We start from the raw sequence: 12665 nt of genomic DNA, 5'->3' as shown, positions 1-12665 counted from the left end.
AAGTATGTGTAAGGATGGAGGGTTTCCTGTACTCATTCGTTGTTTCTGGGCCACATCGCTACAACTATCCTGGCCTAACATGCTTTCTGTTTTGATAATAATCTGCGCAGATTTACCAAAACATCACTGACTCATTTTTTATTAATTTTTTTTTATTATTCCACCTACATTGTGAGCACCGGTGCTGCTGCCAGTCCACCGCCTCCATCAGCTCGGGGAAGAAGGCTGACAGATCCTGGTCCTGGTCCTGCTCCTGGTCCTGGAGCACGCAGGCCGGGCTGGATGTGGTGTAGAAGTCCACGAATTCTTCTGGACCGAAAGCTTGAAATTCCAGATAGTCGAACATGGTGGCGAAGTGTGTGGATCTGGAGCCCTTCCTTCCTTCGCAAGCAGGGCGGGTTTCTCCTCTATTTGCAGGTTTATACTTGACGTGAACGAAGTTTTTTTTTAAGAGTAAAACATGTCTGTGGTCAAAGGCATCGTGTGCGCTCAGGAACACGAACTAGATTTCCGATAGACGCTCAGAAACTGCATGTCAGCGGCGGACTGTGGTCCTCCAGCGGGGAGGAAGCGGCGAGTAAACACATCCAGATCCAGAGGCAGTTTAAGCATAACAAAGTTTGTCCCGGGACTTCTTCCTTCTCCTTCTTCTTCTTCTTCCTTCTCCTTATCTCGTCTTTATTGACGAATGTCTCAACTCAACCTGCTTCATACTAGTTATGTCAGAAGCGAGCGATGGTGTTACCTAATGTATGCGAGTGAACTCTCCGTGAACCTCCTCCTCCGCTACTGACCTTCACATGACCCAGCCGCCGTCTGACATCACGAGCAGCGGTGGAAAACGACCACTGAAGTCCCGCACTCGAGTGAAAGTGTCAATACAAGGGAAGGTGGCGTGCCTCGATTAAAGTTCACCTTGAAAAAGTGTCGAAATTGGTACAGCATAGGCAGAAATATCACATTTTATCTTCTCTTCCCCCCTCCGTCGATCCTGGCGCCTACGTTACCCACAATGCAACGCGGCATCTAACCGTCGACGGTTGGAGATTCCGTTGGTTTGTTCTGCTGCTAGCGGCTAGTTTTGCCTGGAAGAGCTGTCCCTGGATAGAAATGATTTGGTTAAAGATTGTCTGGTAAGCTTTTTTTTTTTTATCCACACCAACCTATTTATTTACATTTTCATACTGGTTTTGTTAGTCTCCAATGAAGTTATGTGACCAGACATTGCAAAATTAACAGTTCCTAACCACTAGTTAACCGTCACCAAAAACTGTTAAGTTAGCTAACAGACATTAACCAGGTTCCTGTTTAAATGCAGTTTAACCAAATTTTAATTAGAAGTTGCCAAGAAAAATATGAATTCAGGCACTTTTACACCCATTAAGTGTTTTTGTTGCGCAAATATTAGAAGTTGGCTCATTCAAATAACCAGTGGGTGGTGCTAATTCTCCAGTATACCAGTAGAAACAGTGACAATTAAATAAAGTAGTCAGGTGCCAGTCAAACGTTAAATTGTGAAAAAAAAACCAACAACAAACAAATCCATCCATCCATCCAACAAATAGAAAACATTATAGTGTTTTTTTCTTAATGCTCCACACAGTCAGTGTACCATGATTTAGTGGCCACATCAGTTTCCATTGCACTTTTAAGCCACACCAACCTTTCCACCTGCCCCAAGCGAAATAATATTTCGTGATATATACCCCAAAGCATGGGTAGCACAGGTATTTATGCAAAAATAGAAAATGCAGATTAAAAACAGGTAGATGGAAACCCATCTATTGATGTGTAACATTGTCTTATCTTTACATTAGTTTTGGAGCTACAGTAGAGTGCTAGGAGACAGTTAGCATAGCTTAGCATACAGATTTGAAGCAGGGGGAAACAACTAGCGTGGCTCTGCTCAAAGTTCAGAAAGTTATAAAGCTAGCCAATAAAGCTAACACATGTAACCTTTAGTTGCAGTCATTGTAAAGTGATCTTGACTAGTTAGAAAAGTTATTTATGGGCATTATCCCTGAAATCAAGCAACAGTTTGGTTGGACAAGTGGTTGTAGGGGATAGACCTTTACAACAAGAAGTCTGGGACAAAATCACTTTCTAATATACAGCATCAAAGTTCAAACAGCATATCCTCTGATTGCCTTTTTTCTTTGCAGTTGAAAGAAAGACTTCCCAATACTGGAAATAGGACCACCCAAGGAGCACGTGAATGCAGGGTTAGTAACTGTTTCCCAAAATGTAGAACTGTTGCTTGAACGTGAAATTGTAAACAAGCATAAATATCAAAAGAAAAAGAGTCACTGTTAAAATATTAATCAGCTGGTATACATCAGTGCTGATTTCTTCTGATCAGGATACAAGATGCACCAGTGCAGGTTAAGAAAATCCCTTTAAAACTACAAGTATGTTGTTATTTTTATCATAGTGAAATCAAATGTGTGCATCCATTGTTTGTTTTTTACAGTAATTTATTCATTTTAACTCCCTTTTTGTCCTAATTGTAGTTTTTCACCTCATGTTATGCTAAAATATTGTCACTGTCTACTGAAGGAACACAGCGTAGCTGCAACATCTTTTTTTTCATGCAGCAGAAGAGCATTATGCACTTTGCTTTAAGCTTGGAGATAATAGCTTTTTAATGAAATATCTAGGTTTTTAGCTCTGGATTTATGGTATGCCATAAAGGGACACTTGTCTGTTTTAGATAAAGGGCATTCTAAGCAAAGCAGACACACTGGTGTTCCAGTATTGGCATTTCTTGATTGAAACCATATGGCCTTTTACAAAATCAATACTTTTTAGACACTGTTTCTCTTCATTCACGTCCACTTCGATTCTGGATCCTTGACTTTAAGTTAGAAATATTTGCAGTTGGGAGGATCCATAATTAAATCTTCTGGAAGATGAAGTAGGTCAGCTGCAAGATGGGTTAGTGTGTGGGGGGAGGAAATCTGTTCCACTTCAAAATAAAGGACCTAATTTACAGCATTCTTCAAACTGGAAACACTTTTCCGCCTTAAAACCTTAAAACACAAAACATATACATAGAAAATTATTTTAATGCTCCACGTTAAAATTAACAGTTAGAGACACAGAGGGATTTGGGCGGTTGGTGCCAAACTAGAATGCCCAAGCTGTTTTGTTTGAAAATATAAATACACTTGAGCTCCTTCAATGCCACTGCTAACCCCATTGAGGCGTAGAGGCAGCACAGATCCAATGTTAAAAGAGGCTAATTACTCCCAGTATCTCCCACACTCCAGGGAGGCCAGGTCATCCAGAGGACAGGCATGTGAAACATTCCTGCAGCCTGCTGCTGCTGCTGGACCTCCCTCCCAGTTCAGTCTTCCCCTGTCCTCCTTTTCTCCTCCTTCATCCATCCTCCCCCGGCTCCAAATCGTCCTCTTCTTCCCTCTGTCCCATTTACTATAATCTTTTTTGGCAGGGGGTTGGAATATACTCAGTCTTTCAGATTAAACAAGACTAGGAGTCTGCGGCCATGCAACCAAGTCTGTAAGGCTTTACTGAGGCACAGCTGTGATCTGAAATACACTAATGCCAACATGCTAAAATGATTGTGCCATCCAAAACTGTCAGATCAGAATCATCAGCTTGATTGGCCAAGTATGTGTTTACAAAGAAAGAATTTGACTCTTGTTAACTTTGACTCAATGTACAGGAAATAGTATGATACACATTAAATCTAAATAAATAAATTAATAAAAATCAAATGTATCTGATTATCCCTCTCACCTCCAACAAAGTGCAGCACAAGACTGCTTTTCTAATCTTTTCTGCTGGAAGCTTCTGGAATTGTCTGCCATGCAATGGATGTGACATCATCCAATATCCATCATCCTTATTTGTAAACTGACCTATCTTTGCTTTGAGCTGAATCCTAACATTAGCATTACAGTAAGCATGCATGAAGTAACTATGAAATGTTATTATTCTTACATTCATGTGTAATATTTATATAAAAGCCTGTTAATGTTAGCATGTTAGATCTTGAAATAAATACTTTGAACATCGCCAACTTTTAGCATGTTTTTAGCATTGACATTAACCGTACAGTACAGTTGAGGTTGATCAGTGTCCCTTTAATAGTTTTATTATGTGATGATTATGTTTTGCTGGGCAAGAGCAAATTTTGACATAGTGATGGCACTAAATGAACAGTCAGAAGATGCCCAAAGTCACTTCATAGCAAGTACTTTACAAGTTGTTTTACTCTGGACCAATGTGCCAGATTGACTGCCACTGGTGTTGCTACCATTATTAATGCATCTTTATACATTTTCTTTCTCATGTCTATTCATAAAATGTCATAGCAGCACAATTTTGTTCCAATTTCAAATTATTTTAAAGTACCTCATAAATACCCAATATAAATACTCAATATGATATGATCACAGAAACAATGTCTTAAAATCTTCTCATCATATCTACATTTTGTGCATTTCCCCAGCATTTTGTCCAAATCTGGCATTGCACCAAATGCTTTACTAGAAGTAGAATGACCAACAACCTAACAGATTCTCAGCCTTCCTTTTGCTTTTTTACAACCAGTTGTAAACTTTTACTCAGAGCCTGGCACCATTGAGGAGTTATTTATTAGCGCAATATATCTCTTTATTTTTACTGTCACACAAGCAGGAAAGGGATGACAGGGACTGGACAGGTTTAAAAGGGCTCTCCGTGAGTCAAACTCCTCTTTGAAGTTGAGTTTCTAAAGGCTCACGCCTGGCCCATTAAACAGCTGAAAAACAACACCATTCTTGCTGAAAGTTGTTGCCATGATTTTTTTATTTGGAACATCGGGGGCTAATAAGTTATTTGGGACATGGCGGCTGTATTCTCTGGCCTGCCACCAAACTGTAACTCTGACCTTGTGGGGATTTTGTGACGTTTATACAAATGACTGCTCCAACTTAACTTTATCAGTAGCATGCTACAATGGCACAGTCAAACTGATCCATCTGTAATCAGCATTGATAGTATTATCTAAAACAAAATAAATTAGTAGAATTCAACTTGCAGTTAAGTTATATATACACATTATTTAGACCTAAACTTAAAAGCCACACCTAGTAAAATTATGGAGAAAACATACACACTGCTTCTGACCCCTGATGAGACCCCTGCCTTTGTCTAAATTGTTTAAATCACTGTATGAAAATGTAAAAGCAGGCTTTCAATCAGTAGTGAAAGCAGAACTATACAGGTCCCTTTAAATACTTTCTCCACAAATTAATGTAAATCAGTTTGTCATAGTTGAACAGTTGAGGATTTTGATTTCACCAATCAGAGTATCAGTGATTCTTATTCCATTTCAGAATAGGCTCGAGGCAATGTTTGTCTGCTGGCCATCATTACAGAAAAACACATTGTGGAACAGTAAAGTAATCCAGCCTTCAAATTACATTTACAGAGATCTTTTGTACTGTGCCTGTGGGGTTTATAATTTAACAGTAAAGAGAAGATAATACATTCTAGAAGCCTGAAGAATAATACATGGAGAAAGGTAAATGCATGTGTTACATAGAATAAGAGGAGATGATTAATCAGTTGTATGCAGCATATTGACTTTATTAAGTAGACATTAACAGACAGCAATTGATTACAATTTAAGGATATTATTTTGTCATACCTGTCAAAGACAAAATTACATATTTAGAACACAAAAAAAGTACCCAAAATAAACAGACATGATTGCTACTTGACATGATAACTTTGACACCAAAGAATAAGCAATACTACATAATGAGGTGTTCTGAATATTTAACTTGTAATCAGATAAAGTCAGTATGAGAGCAAGTAACATGTTTTATTTTACAGCTTTTTTACAGCTGATCTATTGGCTTTGGTTAGAAAAGACATTGAGATACATGATATATTCTGCTTATGCAGCTAGTAGAAGAAACATCAGTTAACAGGGGCATCTTATCCATTGGCCTCACTGTCTTCATCTTGTTTTATGGGTTGAATCCTTAGGTTGATGTCAGTCTGTAAAGTCTTGCTCTTTAGCACTGCGAGTAGCTGTGATGGAATAAAAGTAAAATAAAGTAAAATAGAAGTTTTTTTCACATCTGCGGTAGTCTTCCCAAGACCTGTAAACATACTTTGATATGTAAGTTTGGTGCAGTTCTTCTCCTCTAAAGATAACTAACATTGGACATACCTGTTGTAGGATCTGGGCGTTAGTAGCTGGATCTGAAAGGTCACCATCAGTCTGAATCTTCATCCGCACAATGGTCAGTTTTATTGTTAGAACTAGAGAGTCCAATGTGACAACAAATCAAGGGGAGAAATATTTTAACTTTGCTCAAACAAACTAAATTGTGCATGTTGATTGTATTTATAAATGTGTTTTACCATGGCAGAAAAATGGAAGTTCGGCACCACAGCTAGTGTCTTCCCAAAGATGGTTTGAGTCCTCAAATGCACAATGCTCTGAACCTCCATAGTTATCTGGCTTTGAACTTTTCCAGTTTCTGAAGGAGCTGCTGCTCTTGTCAGACCATGTCCATGGTACTCGGTACAAGCCAATCCACACTATACCTATTGACATTACTGCTGACTCCAAGTCTGCTTGTTCCTGAGCATTCTCGATCATAGCCAGGTCTGTGTAGTGTGTTCTGCAGTAAGACCGAGCATCCTCCCAGTTCAGGTTGTTGTCAATTAGAGTGTACGTTTTCTGGCCTGCAGGATTTGTAGCTAGAATAGAAAAAAGAAAACAAGTGTTGTGATGCACCACAGTATTAGCTGTGAGACAATGGTTGTAATTCTAAAAATGTAAAAACCTGTTTATGAAGAGATGAATACATATGCCAAATGAATAAATTTACTGGGAACATATTTCACAAAGAATGAGTGTTTCAGACAATCTAAAAACAAAGGTCACAAGAGCTTGAATTTTCTTTTAATTGCACATGATATTTTCTTTTCATTTTCATTATCTATTCAAGATGGCAGCAGTTGATAATACTTTGAAATCATGCAAATCTTGTCTCACCAGTGTAACAAACAAATCTTCTTTCTGTGAGACAGCTGAAGTCATTCCATTGTCCAGTCTTTTCCACCAGCGCACAGTCCTGGTTTCCACCTGCATTATTTATCAGGGTACTACCCCAGTTGTGGTAACCAGTTGTGCTTGTATTACCAGTCACTGACCATCTCCAGGAGTTGGGATCATTGCCCATAACTCCCTTCCAGGATTTGGGGTGATCACTCAGGCCAATCCACGCTGGTGAGCTGTCTGTGTTAGGTCTGTTTAACCTCCTGATGTCATCGGTGCTTACAATAGTCGCCAGGTCGGTGTATTTGTCTCTGCAGTATTGCTGAGCGTCGGCCCAGCTCAGTTTCACATTGACATAGTGGTACTCCCGAAGGAGGAGGTGATAGCAGGAAGTGAGGCCAAATCCTGAAGGTAAATGATAGAGAGCATATTTATGAATGTACATTACTGTGGTGCAAACTCTCTTGTAAATCTTGATATAACATTGTATATACGTTAAATATTTGCGGTACATTAATGGCTATATCATACCCATCTTCAGGACTTGTGGTTGGAGACTGAAAAATTCCACTTTCACACAGACTCAGAGTGGGCAATACATTCATTAAAGAGACTGGGCTGTTTAATCCCAGAACAGTAGCGGGTTGAAACAAATATTGATTTGAATTTTCTTCTACCAATTTTCTGGAAATTTGGTGAAAAATTTGCGCTCCACGTGAATGAAAAATGAAAAGTGTAGGTTACATGACTCTAATACTTAGGAACACTTTTGTATTCCATTATGGTTATTTTTAGGACACCAGACAGTACATCCAATTATATTCAGTCAGTGATTCAATTCAGTTGAGACTTTCAAAAAAACTTGTGGACAGATGGACAGGAAATGATTAAACTAAATTAAAGCTGTTTAAATACTATCTATTCTATGCTTTTGTCCACCATCAAATACAGTATGACATATGCATGATTCGTTAAAAAGATAACAATACAAAAAAAAACCGTATGGTGTTTTAGGCTGACGTATTTTCTTCAAGCAGCCCCTGGTTTTATTACGAAAATCACCTTTTGCATGTGTTCTGCTGTGCTATAATCTTGTGGTATCTAGTTGCAGACTTTTTGAATAAATGTGCACTTAGCTTGTCAATCATACTAATGTAGCTGTGACAACACTGAAGGCACGCATGATGTTCAACGTAATAGATTAAACTTATGCAAATCTTTTTAAAGTCTATGTAAAAATAAAGACTGCTTGAATGTCAGAAAAATAATACTTAAGTCAGCAGTACTGAATTATTAATGTGTACGTGCTGATACACACTACCACCAAAAATGTAATTAAACCCTTGACTTACCGAAATGGAAAAACACCACAAACAATTTAAGATCCATGTGTGCATTTACTGAAGAAAAGAAATGAGAAATAACACAATATTCAGTATGGCACTCTATATATCCATTGCTCTAACAAATCCACAAAAGGAAAAGACTTTTTATATATATATATATATATATATATATATATATATATATATATATATATATATATATATATATATATATATATATATATATATATATATATGTTTTAGATATTCAAATATACTTAAAAAACAAACAAACAAAAAAAGCCTGTTCAGAGAACATTTTAAAGAGAAAACAAAGTGTAGCTTCCACACTTATTTCATATTATGATGATCAAATAATTCGACTGAAAAGGCTGTTTTTCTTTCAACAGTCCAGGAATTGTATCATCATTCTCAAAGCACAGTTATGTTCAAAATAACTCATTCCCGTAAGGTTGTTGAGAAAATACTTACATTAACATCAAGATGAAGAATCTTTCAAAATCTCAGCTACAGCTCTTATAGTATATTCAACTCTTCAGTGCCCAAAGTTGCAACCACTCAGCTCTGCAGGTCAGCATCTACTTACCTCAGAGAGGCAGTGTCAGTGCTGTAGATCTTTGGCAGGTTTACATTTTAATATACAAATATGGTTTGTGTCAAGGTCATTTTGGTTCTTACATGATAATAATCAACCAAACAGTGATGTTTGTTTGTGTTGAAAATGAAAAGGTTTTGTCTCTACTTCAATAATTTGATGTAGGTGGCCTAAATTTTGAAACAGTCTTCTCAACTTTCTGTTGCAGCACTTGCATATAAGCTGCAACACTGATATAAGCAATAAAAATCCACAGTGCCTTGGGCTTACACATGCAGATATTAGAGCATAAAAAGAGCAGCAAAAAACTAAAACTAGTTTATTTGCACATTTCATTATTTTCATCTGAAAAAAATAGGCAAATGAAGAATTTGACAAAGGGCACTTTACTATTTACAGTACAGGGAACTCATGCATCTGCAGGCAAACTTCTGAAAAGCTCATATTTCCATATGAAAATGAGGAATCTGACAAAGGTCACCTTATAGTGTTGTTTACATCATGAATTGGAATGTAAAATGTCTGGCTTCCCATTTGAAATATATCCATATTTTCTGCCTTCACTTAAGTCACAGGCAAAATGCTGTTTTCAGGAAAAAAGGACACAGAGCCACATAATGAAAATATAAAGGTAGTTAGTTTCTGTTATACTTGTGCATTATACTAACATTGTTACTCAGCAAACAACCAGGTCTTGTAGGGATTACATTAATTTATGACTATTTTGTTATCCCAGGTGGGTTCTGAAGAGAATCACTGTCACTGCCTATGTTATCGTGAATGATTCCCTCCATAACATGCAATGTAGCTTTAGCGCACACACGCCAAAAAAAAGGAAGAAATTTAAAAAGGCGTTCTATTTTCTTTACCATTTCCTCAAATGAACTCTACATAGCCTCATGCAATCATTGAATCATTGTCACCACCATTGTCATCTTCAATTTTGGATCTGGGCAGTAAGATCAACAAAAAATCACAACCAAATGAGACACATATTGAACTATAACACAAAAAAGCCTTGTGTTGTAGTAAACAGTCACCTTCATGGCAGATGAAAGTGTACTCGTAGTTACAGTTGGCAACAAGCCATGTGTGTAGATTGTTCTCAGCCACACAGTGCTGGTTATTACCACTTGGCTCTTTCGCCAGTTTCTAAATAAGCACTCGCTGTTATCAGACCAAGTTCCTGGCACTCGGTACAGACCAATCCAAACCTCACCTTTGCCTTGTTTTGCCACATAGACTTTTTTGTTTTCTTGAGAGTTCTCAATCAAGTCTAATAACCTAACCCAACATATGTCTGAACAGCCAAGATGTCACCGAATGATGCTGCTATAGGGAAACTAAGATGCACCAACAAAATTCACCCAGTATCATACACAAGGAATTTTAAGGATAATGGAAAAAGACAGAAAAACAGAATACATTTAATTTACTGAATATAAAAAAAGTGTTTATAGTATGATAAAACGATGTATTCTATGTTTCTGATGTTTATAATGTCTTCAATCCAAAGTTATGTCTGAACACATAAGACCAAAGCAAGCAACTAATCTTGACATTTGAGAAGCTGTAACTAATTAGATTATTAGAGGTGTGGAAATTTCTCTGAATTTATCCTCAGAAATACTCTTCTGAATTGTGGGCAGACATTAAGTTCATGTTACGTAGTAGGAGGTGTGTCGGAGAAGCAAAGATCATCTGTCCGTGATTAAAAAATCACCTAGTATTTTTGAAAGCAGACATTTCGGGGCACGTCAGTTTTCATGAACTTGCTGGGAAGCACAAACTGGACGAGATTTCTCACAACAGTTATTAATCACGTTAGCCATTTTCACCTGAAGCTAATGTCTGCAGCCATAAATGATAACTTTTTCAGCAGACCCAGCTAATCAACAAATCTGATGTGGCACTGTCAACTTTGCTTCAATTTTGAGGGAGTTGTGTGCCACAGAGTCAATAGATGCCTTATCATAAAGCTGCCATATGAAAACAATAGTATTGTGGATTACAACACAAAAAGCCAAAAGCAGATAAAAAAATCAAGAATGTAAATTGCATGAATATTCCCCGAGTTTCTCTTCCTCCTGTTTTCTGGGCTGAATCTTCCATTGCAGATTGAAGTCAGTCCACCCTTGACTTGTTAGCTCGGCACCAACCTGAAGAGGAAAAAAATAACTACACTGATTAAATATCACAGGCCATACTCAATGTCAGTTTCTTCATCATGTGTAATTTACACTACAGGAGGAGAAAGAATTTTACCTGCTTCAGGATTTGGCTGTTAGTAGCTGGATCAGTTAAGTCGGCATCAGTCTGAATCTTCATCTTGATCATCCTCTTCAATCGTAAAACTGAACAGTACAATAAACAGTTATGTGTGTCATATAACAAAGGAGCCCATGTGCTGAAATTTGAACTGTTAAAAGGTCACCTTGATGGCAGATGAAAGGATACTTGTCCGAACAGTAGATATCATTCCACTCATGTTGAGGATTCTCAACCACACAGAATTGATTCCCACCATAGTTATCTGGGCAGGTACTTCTCCAAAATCTAAAAGAGCTCTGGGTCTTGTCGGACCAAGTCCACGGCACTCTGTACAGACCAATCCAAGCTTGAGCACTGCCTGGTTTTGCAGAATACACGTGATTGTTTTCCTCGAAGTTCTCGATCGTCGGCAGGTCTGTGTAGTGTTCTCTGCAGTATGCTTGAGCAGAATCCCATGTTTTTGAATCTGAGATGAACTCATAGGTTTTCTCATTTTGGCTTGTAGCTGCAGGGGACAGAAAAGAAACCAGTTTAACAGTTAAATGATTTCAGCTGTGTCACAGTTGTCTCTTCTGTGTAATGAGGCTACAGCTACACTATGATTTTAATAAATAACAGTGGCAGCTGTGTGTGAGTTTCCCGCTCTGACATGTTGGCCTTAAAAATGTGATGGACATTTTTTACTGTTTTCTGACACTTCATAGATTAACTAACAATTTAGGTATTTGTAAAAAAACAACAACAACAAAAAAACACCATTAGATTAATCAATGAAAAGAATAGTGTCAACTGTAGTTTGGACTCGAACAAACAAAGAGAGTTTAAGTTTAAGCCAGAAAGTAAAATCCATAAACTCAGATCTTTTCTTACCAGTGTAACAAACAAAACTCCTGAGTGATTGACAGGACACATCATGCCATCCTCCGGTACTGCCCATAATTACGCAGTTTTCTTTTCCTCCTCCACTATTTGGGTCTCCACCATCCCAGTTGTTGTAACCAGTTTTGCTTGTTTTACCAGTCACTGACCATCTCCAGGAGTTTGTGTCATTGCCCATAACTCCCTTCCAGGATTTTGGGTCATCCTCCAATCCTATCCATGCCCATGAATAGGAAAAATCAGGTTTGAGCCTGCTGATATCATCCATGCTTTCGAAGGTCGCCAGGTCAGTGTACTTCTCTCTGCAGTAATGCTGAGCATCGCTCCAGGTCATTAAAGTGTTAATGTAGTAGTACTTTCGCAGTGGGAACTGTGAGCAGGAGCTGAAGCTAAATCCTGAGGATTGATGATAGAATGCATATTAAGCACAAGTGTTATTAGTATTATTAAATAGCAGATAACTAACATCCCAGCAAATATTTGTTGAGTGGTGACGTCATGTCCCTGGCTAGGGGTCGACTGATATGGATTCATCAGGGCCGGTACCAAT

At 38.0% G+C, this 12665-nt stretch overlaps 3 protein-coding genes and 1 long non-coding RNA gene across 7 annotated transcripts in view; 1 reads left to right on the top strand and 3 right to left on the bottom strand.

Annotated features, from left to right (window-relative positions):
• The window catches only part of LOC119005375 (retinoic acid receptor beta-like), a 16683-nt gene extending 15675 nt beyond the window's left edge, over positions 1-1008 (bottom strand). Inside the window, exon 1 of one of the 2 annotated variants that reach the window (XM_037072936.1) lies at positions 169-1008. In XM_037072936.1, coding sequence (XP_036928831.1) covers positions 169-346 — 178 coding nt within the window. In that variant the 5' untranslated portion in view covers positions 347-1008. The remainder of the gene's footprint in view (positions 1-168) is intronic. The other variant, XM_037072935.1, reaches the window with a different exon arrangement.
• On the top strand, positions 998-12665 carry LOC119005384. 2 transcript variants are annotated; one of them, XR_005070483.1, is made up of 3 exons: positions 998-1133; positions 2163-2222; positions 12257-12665. It is a non-coding gene; the product is annotated as an uncharacterized LOC119005384 (long non-coding RNA). The 2 variants fall into 2 exon arrangements; XR_005070482.1 differs by lacking the exon at positions 12257-12665 and adding an exon at positions 3270-4032.
• Positions 5431-8428, bottom strand: LOC119005377 (putative C-type lectin domain family 20 member A). 2 transcript variants are annotated; one of them, XM_037072940.1, is made up of 5 exons: positions 8377-8428; positions 7022-7429; positions 6382-6723; positions 6188-6279; positions 5431-6045 (listed from the first exon to the last, which is right to left on the bottom strand). In XM_037072940.1, the coding sequence occupies exons 1-5, from the start codon at positions 8411-8413 to the stop codon at positions 5950-5952; spliced, it is 975 nt and encodes a 324-aa protein (XP_036928835.1). In that variant the 5' UTR covers positions 8414-8428; the 3' UTR covers positions 5431-5949. The 2 variants fall into 2 exon arrangements, with proteins under 2 accessions (XP_036928835.1, XP_036928834.1); XM_037072939.1 differs by lacking the exon at positions 8377-8428 and having other exon boundaries at positions 5440-6045; positions 7022-7587.
• LOC119005380 (C-type lectin LmsL-like) lies at positions 10445-12239 on the bottom strand. Its single transcript, XM_037072950.1, has 4 exons — positions 12107-12239; positions 11400-11741; positions 11231-11319; positions 10445-11124 (listed from the first exon to the last, which is right to left on the bottom strand). The coding sequence occupies exons 1-4, from the start codon at positions 12171-12173 to the stop codon at positions 11008-11010; spliced, it is 615 nt and encodes a 204-aa protein (XP_036928845.1). The 5' UTR covers positions 12174-12239; the 3' UTR covers positions 10445-11007.

Source organism: Acanthopagrus latus, chromosome 17 (assembly GCF_904848185.1).
Source record: "Acanthopagrus latus isolate v.2019 chromosome 17, fAcaLat1.1, whole genome shotgun sequence".
Taxonomy (NCBI): domain Eukaryota; kingdom Metazoa; phylum Chordata; class Actinopteri; order Spariformes; family Sparidae; genus Acanthopagrus; species Acanthopagrus latus.
The sequence above is the reverse complement of the archived record's forward strand: the minus strand, read 5'-3'. Positions and strand labels throughout refer to the sequence as shown.

Bases quoted from the DNA above. Each gene is read 5' to 3' on its own strand.
- LOC119005377 (XM_037072939.1), bottom strand. From the start codon at position 7,538: ATGTACCGCAAATATTTAACGTATATACAATGTTATATCAAGATTTAC. The intron at 6,280-6,381 runs GTAAAACACATT...TGGACTCTCTAG, and splicing joins ACTTCCATTTTTCTGCCATG to TTCTAACAATAAAACTGACC. The intron at 6,046-6,187 runs GTATGTCCAATG...ATTCCATCACAG, and splicing joins ACGCCCAGATCCTACAACAG to CTACTCGCAGTGCTAAAGAG.
- LOC119005380 (XM_037072950.1), bottom strand. From the start codon at position 12,173: ATGGGCAGTACCGGAGGATGGCATGATGTGTCCTGTCAATCACTCAGG. The intron at 11,742-12,106 runs GTAAGAAAAGAT...TGTCCCCTGCAG, and splicing joins GAGTTTTGTTTGTTACACTG to CTACAAGCCAAAATGAGAAA. The intron at 11,320-11,399 runs GTGACCTTTTAA...TGTACTGTTCAG, and splicing joins TCCTTTCATCTGCCATCAAG to TTTTACGATTGAAGAGGATG.